The sequence below is a fragment of the Adiantum capillus-veneris genome, chromosome 24, assembly GCF_014529385.1.
Source record: "Adiantum capillus-veneris isolate H3 chromosome 24, ASM1452938v2, whole genome shotgun sequence".
In the NCBI taxonomy this organism is placed as follows: Eukaryota; Viridiplantae; Streptophyta; class Polypodiopsida; order Polypodiales; family Pteridaceae; genus Adiantum; species Adiantum capillus-veneris.
The window spans coordinates 92,978,426-92,989,265 of NC_140954.1; the positions used below are offsets into that span (position 1 = coordinate 92,978,426).

At 41.3% G+C, this 10,840-nt stretch overlaps 2 protein-coding genes across 2 annotated transcripts; both read right to left on the bottom strand.

Annotated features, from left to right (window-relative positions):
- Positions 1-886: 886 nt before the first annotated feature.
- On the bottom strand, positions 887-3,546 carry LOC147426780 (uncharacterized). The gene is made up of 5 exons (XM_086498931.1): positions 2,516-3,546; positions 2,352-2,424; positions 1,664-2,278; positions 1,495-1,566; positions 887-1,223 (listed from the first exon to the last, which is right to left on the bottom strand). Exons 1-5 carry the CDS (start codon positions 3,544-3,546, stop codon positions 1,110-1,112), a joined length of 1,905 nt encoding a protein of 634 aa, XP_086355057.1. The 3' UTR covers positions 887-1,109.
- On the bottom strand, positions 3,519-5,220 carry LOC147426781 (uncharacterized). Its single transcript, XM_086498930.1, has 3 exons — positions 4,562-5,220; positions 4,158-4,466; positions 3,519-4,037 (listed from the first exon to the last, which is right to left on the bottom strand). The coding sequence occupies exons 1-3, from the start codon at positions 4,592-4,594 to the stop codon at positions 3,519-3,521; spliced, it is 861 nt and encodes a 286-aa protein (XP_086355056.1). The 5' UTR covers positions 4,595-5,220.
- Between the last annotated feature and the right edge of the window lie 5,620 nt (positions 5,221-10,840).

Below are 10,840 nucleotides of genomic sequence, written 5' to 3' on the forward strand. Positions count from 1 at the left end.
ATATCTTCACAAATAGTTCGAGACGTCTAATAGCAATTCTCATTGATGCCTTCGAATTAACTGTGAAGTGGATTTGTGGGAGTGAGTGAGTTCACACATAGTTTGAAGGCATCAATGATTTGTGCCATCAAATAATTCCTTGTACGAAAACTAAGTATCAGCTCATTTTAGATTCCATAGATAACTCCATAAAGAAAACCATTGCAATCTAGCAAAATTTAGGAGTCTATGACTTACTCCCTCATTGGCGTTAGGTCACTGTTACTACATGATAGCACTCCAATGAAGCACATATCATTCTAACATTGGAGATGACCACAAATATGTATAATGGCTGCATAGACTTTGAATGGGATTTCTAAGTCTTTGGTTGTTGTTTGACTACTAAAGCATAAATTTAGAGAGCACAACAAGGCACTTTGTTCTTAGAAAGCACCCTTTCCTTTTGGATAGCTCTTATCGTGTTTTTCTATTAAATGTATTATACAATACTTCGTCCTTGAAAAGCACAAGGAAATCACCAAAACTGTAGTGTGTGGTTACATTTCCTGTAGATGAAAGTAGTTCTGAGATCTCTCAAGGTTGCACAGAGCGTTCTAAACAAAAACCAAGCATAATCATACTCCTGCTTCCTTTATCTTTGCTCCATGTAGTTTCACTCATAGGACATTGTTTTTTCATTGAATTAAGAATCAAAAGATCGACAACACAAATATGAGAATCTTGTCTAATATTTTGAGTGTAGAACTAACAAGTGCAGCAAAATCATCGACGTAAACATCGATACGCAAAAGAACAATAGGCCAAACCAAAAGATTAAACACCACAAAGGATCTTGCTATATGCTTTGACTTCCTCTTTTGTAATAAATATTTCACATCTAACCTAGCAAAAATCGTTTGAATGCTTCTTATCTGAAAGAGAAGGTGCATTTTTGAGAGGGCAGAAAGCTGTCAAATATTGTAGTTAGCAATTAATTTTTGTCAACCTTATCACTTTTATTATATCTCGAATTTCAGGTGGCCTTTTATACTAGAGCAAGTTCTGTATGAATCAAGCATCTGCCTTCATTCTCACAGGGAAGGTGAGGAACCGCAAAGGGCAGGTCTTCAACCTTCCTGCCTGTAGATTTTACGAAAGTATCTCAAAGGCAAGCCTCGTAGTACCTTAGGGAGATGGTCCATGAGTGATCTTCTCTCCTCATCATCCACCAGCAATACCCTCTGCATCACCTCGCAAACATTCAAACAAACTGCTTTGTCAGTATGAGAAATTGTAGCTAGCAATCACCTAAGCTCACTTTATTACAAGAAGAAGCACTGCACATTTTCACATGTAAGAAAATGGAAGGTCTCTCAATGCGTTGCATATAGTGCTCATGAACTTCCATGAGGGAGGCAATGCAGACCTAGCTAAGGCGGGCACCTCGCTAAGTATACAGTGCCTCTTTCACAGAAGCTGATGATGTTGTGGTAATTACACTAATTTCCTCACCCTCCAAGCCTCGTCTGAGTTTGTGCCCAAATCCTCATGTGGAGAAGCCTTGTCTGAGCTCGAACTCCGGTGCTGGCCAGTCCACTATCAACTTGCTATTTACTGGCAACCTGCAGCCCATGAAGGAAAGATGTTCCAAGAGAGGATGGGTGGAATCTAGCGCATAGACGTCCGTGAACGGTAGTTGCTCCATGCTTTCACAACCGTTCAATCGCAGAGTCTTCAGCTTTGTCATGTTACCACACCCTTGCACAGCTTTGAGCTTCACACAATGAGTAATCTCAAGAGATTTTATTTCTTCAAGGGCATGCAAGCTATGCAGCTCTTCTAGGAACGGACACCAGGAAATTTCAAGGGAACGGAGATTTGTGAAGCACTCTATGCCTTCAATGCGCCTGACGTGCCTGAGGCCCTTCAGCTCTACTTCTGTCAAGCTGTGTCTTGCAGGAATATCCGATAGGTGAAGGGTATCAAGCAAGAGCGTTGGCCAACCATGGCTCTCCTGATTTACATTCCTCTTCACATGCACCAGATCTACTGTAGGGCTTGCACCACTGATATGGGCAGTTCCACCACTTTGCAACTTCGACCCACCAAGACACTGCTTAAGATTGAGCACTAGGCTCTTGTCCACTACTGCAATTGTTAGGCTCTCCAAGTTGCTCAATCCCTCAAATCCAAGACTGTTGAAATCCACGCCTCTTTGCAGCTTCGACCCACCAATTAGGTGGTATTGCTCAAGATTGAGCACTTGCAGGTGAACCAAACCACTGAAACAGTTGGGCTGCAGCAATGAACAACAAGCCAATCCTAAATCTTCTAGCAGCCTCAATTCCTCAAGTCTTCAAAACACACACCTCAGACAAGTCGTCAATCTCCAGGTTTCGCAGGCTAGGAAGGGCGCGCAACCCAAACTTGACCTCTATGACCCTATAACAGAATCTTGTCGAGAGAGTAGTGAGGTGCGGAAGCTGTCCAGCAGAGATGCACTTTCTCAAGCTTGTGACAACAACTAATAAACAGCTCTTCTAGACTGTGCGCTGAAGATGCAATATCTACAAGTTCCATGGCAGAGCTGACATCAATCAGTGATAGTGACCGCACACTCCTCCAAGTTGGTTTCATAAGTCCAACACTCTTGAAAAGGTCAGAAGTGATGTCCACAGTCTGCAGGGCTGGGCATCCTTTGAGTAAGTCCTTGCCTTCCAACAAAATTCCCCTCTTCCTCTTTTTCTCTAGACTGCTCCACAACTCACAACTGTTAAACTCAAGTTTTTGCAAAACTGGGAGATGGCCCAGCCTAAACCTTTCCAGCAAATATTCCTCCACTTGCAGTTCTTGCAAATGGGGCCAGCTGCAGCTCCCCATATCATCTAGATCTGTGATTCCTGTGTTCTTCAAATGAAGGACCTGCAGCCCTTTCATGTGTTTGGCAAGTTCCAAGCTAAATGGCTGTTTCATAAAGGCTGAGACGTAATTTTTGAAGGGGTGGAGCAGATTGAAGATGGAGCTTGCTTGCAAGTTATATGTAGGTACAATGGAACTAGACTGCTGCCATTTATCGATGGCATCTCTCCCCGATTCCAGATTCAGCATCTTCACATTCCGCCACGAAGCATGTAAATTATCAAGATCATAGCACTCCAACTTGGGGAGCTGTCTAAAGCCACTAATGTCCAGGACGGCAAGGGCGGTCAAACCTGCTATTCGAAAGGTCACCACTGATCTGCAATTTGTCACAACTGCAGCTTTTAGGTTTGAGAAGTTCTTCAGATCTATTGTCTCACAACCCTCCTTTACTTCAAAGGTCATCGCTCTTACTGGGGTTTTTGTGCAATTCTCCTCTTCCAGCTTCATGTCAATTGTTATCACATCCCAATGGATATCCTGACCCCGTATATATGACCAATGTAAGTTTCCCTTCTTTTGAATACTCTCTGCAAACTCCACATACACTTCATGGACAAGGATCACACGATCAAATTTGTAAACTATATCAATGAAGCATAGCCTTTTGAGGTCTTTTAGCTGCCAAATGCATGAAATTTCCATGTAAGATCATCTACATCCTCTTCATACTTTGTAAGCATGGCACCCATTCTCTTCACCACCAAAGGTAAGTACTGAAGTTTAGAAGTAGAGTGCTTTGTAGGATGAAAACCACACATGCACACTATTCTCGATACTTTGTCCTTCTGTATCATTAGCTTAAGTTGATCATGTGTTCCCATATTACCACCACCCTGTCCCGTGGTTTCCAAGAGGAGTTTGGTTGCTTCCTCTTCAGTTAAGCTGGGCATAGGCATACTGTCACAAATGTAAGTTAGTTGTTCATGTCCTACAAGCTGATTGGCAGCTATACCAACTAGCACGGGCCTAAAAAGATCAAGGGTCCGTGCTGCAAGAACTACTCTGCTACCTGGTCCAATGACATAACACAAGATTCTTCGTACTACTTCACATGATTCATCACAATTAATATTGTCCACTGCTAGGAAATTTGATCTCCTCCACAGCATTTGATTCTTGAGAGAAGACATCACCTACAACCTCAAATCCATATTAACCATGGGCAATACGTAGAGAGCAAACACAATGTGTGAGTAAGTGTAGAATAACTTGACACGATCCTTTAAGAACTACGAAAATAGGTAGTGGTGCACCTGGTCAATTTGTGTTGCTGAAGTGTTGAGATTGAATGCACGGCCTATTACATCAACTAGTTTTGAAGGGGTGGAGCTTGTTGGAAGCTCCAAGTAGACGGATCTGCCAGCATATCCGGAGAAGAAAAAATCTTGCAAGCTTTTACACAAGTCGGACTTTCCACTTCCTGCAAGCCCATAAATGCTCAACACGGAAGCATTCATGGCCATTTGAGGGCGTGGAGATGGTGTTGTAGAAGGACCAGCAGGACCTTCATGTCGTAACTTGTGCTCTCGAGATTCCATCTCCACAAACTTATCCACAATGATCTACACAACAACACTTAATCAATTTATCAATCAAATCCAAACACATTTTTTGTCACTTCACAAAGCCAAAATAATTGCAAATGCAAGAGACTTGCCTCGAGCTCTTCCTTGCATGTAGCTAGTGTCATAAAGGCTTTGTGGTGCCAAAGTTCCGGATATACAAATGCTCTCCACGATCCTTTCTATGAAGCTCTGCTCTCCCTCCTGCACAGCAGCACCATCATAAACGGTACCATTGAGTGAACATAGAGTCTGCAACGCTTGTTCCCAGTTGGAGACATTGCTTTAGCAAGAGATTTCCATGTACTGAGCCACTTCTTTCGATTGGCCTTATTTTGGAGGTCGGATGGGGAGAGGGGAAAGAAGAGGGGGAGGATCTTGACCACAGCCTGGGTGGCATACACAAAGGTGCAGAGCTCAATCATGGGCCACTTAGATGATAGATACTCATTGGAAAGAACAACCAAAGCCAGTTTACAAGTGGAGGCAGATGTGTTGTGGGAAGCTCTCAGCGAGGGGCAAGCTGTGGTATTTTATGTCTAAGAAGGGGTGAAAGCCATAGCTGTTGAGCTTATCATAGAGATCTCTAACGAAGCCCTTTTGTGCACCGCTGTGAGATAGAAAGACATCGTGCTTTTGGAGGACGCCATGCAAAACAAGCAGCTCTCTCTCTCTCTCTCTCTCTCTCTCTCTCTCTCGTGCAGCTCTTCCAGACTTATAGACGGATGACGGCAGTCCATGATGATCTGTACTTGCAGAAGAGTCAATAACAGATCATGGCACTACAGCAATATATATGTATCAAGCCAGGTCCAACCATTAATTATAGGGGAAATTACCAAAATACCCCTCTAATTTGAGGAAATTCCCAAAATACCCCTCAAATTTCAAAAATTCCCAAAATGCCCCCGATATTTTGTCATAAATTCCCAAAATGCCCTTCAAATTTTCCAAAATTCCCAAAATACCCCTTGTTGTGAGACTAAATTTCTCGAAAAATAATTTTTTTTGTAGGTCTTCACAAGAAGAGTGATTGTCTATCGTACAAGATGCTAAAACTACAATTTGAGTTGTTTACGTAGGCTTTGGAGATGAATTGCTTCATTATTTTTAGACATAATTGCCTTTTTTGCGATGGTAACTGGTGACAAATTACATGCTAAGCACTCAAAAACGGATCTCAATTATCAAAAACGAATGAAGATTAGAAAATCTTGAACATTCCAACCAAAATAGATACAAGGGTATTTTGGGAATTTTTGAAATTTGAGGGGTATTTTGGGAATTTCCTCAAATTAGAGGGGTATTTTGGTAATTTTCCCTTAATTATATACTAACTCGCGTGACCGGCTCACCACCATTGTGCATCGCTCGCTCAAAGCAGGTACTCTACAAGCACTGTTCGGGAAAATGTGTCTCAGCTTAGGCTGGGTTCACATCGAGGCGACGAAAACATGATACTTTATGAGCTCTTCCATGTGGAAAAGCTTGCAAACGTTCTCTTTCACCGGCCATGTGTTATTGCTTCCATGTGGAAAAGCTTGCAAACGTTCTCTTTCACCGGCCATGTGTTATTGCTGACGGAAAAAAATGTCAGGTACTTTTCTACCACCATCTTATGTGAACGTCGGGAGGCGACGGAAGAAAGAGGAGGATGCTAGTGTGGACAAAAGGGTGGGAGGTTTAGTTTAATGTGATTGGTGCTAACATGGCACTTTTTGCCAAGGTGGAAGGTGAAAAAAAGAACTTCTGAGGGGGGGGAGGGGGGGATCAGAAAAAATCCCCTTTTTCTCTTCCACGATGTGGCACTCTCCATCTCACTTTTTCGCCGCCCTATGTGAAAAGCAAGGTCCACATAGCACTTTCTTGTTGGTTTACAAGCTTTTCCAATTCCTTGCGTCGCCTTATTATGTGAACCCAATCTTAATATCGTGTCGTTTTCAATTTAAAAAATGTCGGTTGAAGGCCGTCCCAAAATAGAGAAAATTAGTGTAAAAACCCAAAAATTAAAACTAATTTTCTAAGATTTTCTCTTGAAAAATTCAAGAAAGGCAATTTTGTATGTTTGAAAAAATGATTTTTCTCGAACACTGTCTACAAGCCTTCCAAAGTGGGCTTTGCTCCTCTAGAGGGATTTACTTCCCTTGCTCTCTCTCCCTTCCTCTCTTTCTGCATACGTACCTCTTTCACTCTTGATACCCACCTTTTAAAGCTCTGAGTGTTTTTGTGTAGTTATTTTTTTTCTTTCTTTTTATCGAGATGTTGTGTAAGATTCACCATGACATCAGTCCTGCTGGAACGGGGAGTATGTGGCAACGGCTCCTCTCCTTGTGGCCTGCAAGGTCGAGGTCGATTCAGTGGGCAGTGGGTGCATGGCTCACCTCGGACAGCCTAGATTCTTCATGCATTGGCTTTTGATGCTCCGTCGGTTATCTAATGGTTGCATGCTTCTCTTAGATGATCGGTAGCAACTTTCGTTCTGCTCATTTTTTATGTTGCATCCTTTGAGGCACATTGATGGCTGGTGGCGGCAACTCCTATTTGGTGGCACCTCAAAGTTCGGCTTGGGTGTTGGGGACTTTAAGGCCCACCACTTCTCCGATGGTATGGTCTTTTTTCTCTATCGAGGGTGGCACCTTGATCAGTCGATGTATTTGATGTTTACATATAGCGGCACCGCCTTCGATGGCACGCACTACTGCCTTCGGCAGTGCTGTATAGAGATCCGAGTGCATCCTCTATTGACACTTACTTAAGACCACCTACTAATATACTCCAGCAGCGCGTTGGTTATATATAGATGGCAAGCAGTCGGACTCAATCTTGTAGTCAACAGGAACCGGCTAGCATGACTTGACCAAAAAAAGTCAACATTTCTTCGACAATCGAGCTTGGAACACAACACCTCTCGCTCTCGATGGCATTTCTCTAGCATTAAGCCGACCCGCATGCCTTTGAAATTGATACATTTGCATCAACAAATATGTAGACAATTGGCGGTGGGCCCACAAAAAAGCGAGCCGATTTTTATCCAATGCCCCTAGGGTGGCCTATCCCCCTTTGTACCATTGCATATCCCCCTTTGTACCATTGCAGGCTTCACTCACAGTTTAGTTGTCTATAATCCCTATAACCTGCGGGCCTCGAATCGGCAATGCCATCATCATTTAACTCTTATGGGCTCGCATGCAAAGGGAAAAGCCTTATTGTGGGCATCAACAGACCTATCAATGCTTCCAACACTCTCATGGTCCATATCATCGATTGGACCTGCTCTTGGACTCAGTTACTCAAAGCCCACACACACACACACACACACACACACACACACAGAGAGAGAGAGAGAGAGAGAGAGAGAGAGAGAGAGAGAGAGAGAGAGAGAGAGAGAGAGAGAGAGAGAGAGAGAGTGAGCCTCAAACTTGCCTTTCAACAGACAACCTTGCAACTTCATCCGTACGACTTGGTAAGATTTCACATGTACCAAGTCTCCTCTACAATTACATAGTTTTTTTTAGTGACCTAGAAAGATGGTTGATGCTCTCGGATACCAACTGATCTGAGCTATTAGGCTACCACTTATAGGTTGGAGGATTGCCCCTGCAATGGAGGGAGGAGGAATGGGTGAAAGTTGTGGCAGGCACTGGCTTGGACAGTGGGTCGGTGAAGGAGAAAATGATTGCAACTTGATTGAGGAGCAGATCAACGTCCGAGGAGGAGAGACTTGCTAGGATGCTTGTGATGAAAGAGCAGAGCTTCATCAAGTGTGGCTGTTGACTGGGAGCAGCATGGCACAATAAGCATGCATACAGGGAGGACGTTGAAGGCCTTTATCTATTTGTCTTTTTTTTTTAACTTCTATATCTCTTCTATATATTTACTATCAGTAATGGTGTGAAGAGGATCTAGGGTCTTCTTCCTTCCTTTTTGCATGTGGTTGCATCCCGCAATCTCTTTCAAGAGAAAGGGAGTGTTGGTGGAAAGATTTTTTAAGCGCACATAAGTAGGCCATGTTTTTTTACATGGGGAGCAATGCTCACTTATCTCTCTTTGAAGTGTACGTTTTCGGGTTAAAAATAAAATGGTTGGTTGTAATTCCATTGGACCTTGATTTTCAAGGTAAAAAATTTGGGCATTTTAAGTATAATCAATAATTTTTGAAGAGTACTCTACATTTTGACATAAATCCCACTTATCTAGCTAGTTTGCTTTTAATAAACATGGCCAAGAAAATGGTGTTTTTTGAGCACTCACATTGTGAAGGAATACTAAGAGGCCTCTCTCTCTCTCATCAAAAGGCAATCCCATAGTGTGTTGAGGCAGATGCTTTCTCAATAATTTGAGATGCCTTAACAATAAAACCAATAAATAAATAACCCTGAGCAACTCAAATTTCTATAAAGAAAACTTTATTCAAGCTAGAGCTTGTTTTTTGAGGGTTTTTGGGCCGCCGATCGTAGAGCAGAGAGCTCAATCGACCCCACCTGGAGCAGAAGGGTCTCATTATGTGTGTGTGTGTGTGTGTGTGAGTGAGAGAGAGAGAGAGAGAGAGAGAGAGAAGAGGTAATGAGCTATAGGGCTTTCGCCACCACTTGGAGCAGAAGGGCTCGGTGTGTGTGTGTGTGTGTGTGTGTGAGAGAGAGAGAGAGAGAGAGAGAGAGAGAGAGAGAGAGAGAAGCGATAATGAGTTGGAGGAGCTGAGAGCTGAAGGGCTTTTGCCACCACTTGGAGCAGAAGGACTCGAAGAGATAGAGAGAGAGAGAGAGAGAGAGAGAGAGAGAGAGAGAGAGAGAGCAATAGGAGCTACATCAAATCAAACACTGGGAGAAGTAGTTAATATAACATATAGATATAGATAAGCAGGAACAAATAGCGATTTATTGGAAAAATTTACAAACATTTGCACAAAACAAATCTCAAAAGTTTTGTAGGTTGATCCACCTTCAAACTTCTTTTTTTAGACGATATTCTATTTTTCACGTTGTGATTACAAAAAACATAGGCTTTTCTTTGGAGTTGTGGCCAGAATTAGAAGAACAAGGTGAACCACTACACCTTTTCTCGTTTTGAAAAAAAAGGCCCTTTTTCACTCTTTAATGTGTAAAAAACTCAAGAAGTGTGAATTGTTTTTTCCATTGCATTTTTTTTAATGGTTTTTTTTAAATCCATGCGTTAAATTTTTTTATTCTCAAAGTGAGAACAAATTTCTTGTAAAATAAAGTAGTGATATTATCTTTTTTCAATTCATAAGAGAAAAAATTATTAACATGCAATATTTTTTGGTTTTATGGATCGAAAAAACCAAAACATAATATGAAAATAATTTTCACTCAAGACCTTGCAAGTTCACGGTGTGAATTTTTCCTAATCAAAGCTCTGAAAGATTGTAGGTTAAAATGAACACCTTGAAAAAAAAATTCTATATTTTATGTTGCTAGTGCAAATATTTTTCACTCATACATCTCATAATGATAAATATTTCCACTCTTAATCGAAAGAATGAGTGTAAATTAATTTCACTTCTAACATGGAAAAAATTTCAATCTTAAGTTGAAAATTTTCACAAGCTAATTAATATATTGCATAGGTAGAAAACTAGTGGAATTTTTTTCTGATTGGAGCCTTGTCCTTATTTTAATGCAAAAGAATGGTCAACATCATTGTAAAAATTTGAAGAGGGCAAATCTTTTTCACTTCCTAACAATGACAAAAGTTTATGTAGTGATATTATTAACACTCAAAAAGTCTACATGTTAGAAACATTTACACCTCTAATATATTTTCATGGCTATGAATTTATCACATATTGAAAAAAGTCTCTATCCCGTGCATAAAAGTATCCAAATTATGAGATAACCTCAATTCAAACTTCTTTTATGGCTAGTTGTTTAGTATGAAAACCATTAATAGTAGAGGCATTTCGTCCCTACATATAGGTACTTTTGTTCGCTGACATGTGTCACGTCTTTTCACTTGAGCTTCTGCATCCATCAACAAGGTAGGCCACCAAATGCCACAACAAGAATTGCTTTTTCATTTTTGTCGACGAAAAAATGTCCACCTACTTGTCTAGCATGAGCTTACTCTAAAATACGAAAGTATTCATTCTCTGTGGCACACATCCGTTGTTGATCATCCTTTCCTCTCTTGTAAAGATGGTCTTCAATCAACACGTAATTATCCGCTTCAATCTAAATGGATTTAATCTTTGCTTTGCTCACTCCTTCCGGCAAGGCTCCTGTCGTTAGATAATTCACAATGTATGAGCTTCATTTAAGTGCTACAGTGATTTTGAGCAGTGTCACATATTCTAGAGGTGCTTCGATTGCACAAATGTTACATGAAGTAATGAAATCATGAACACTTTTCTGCATTCG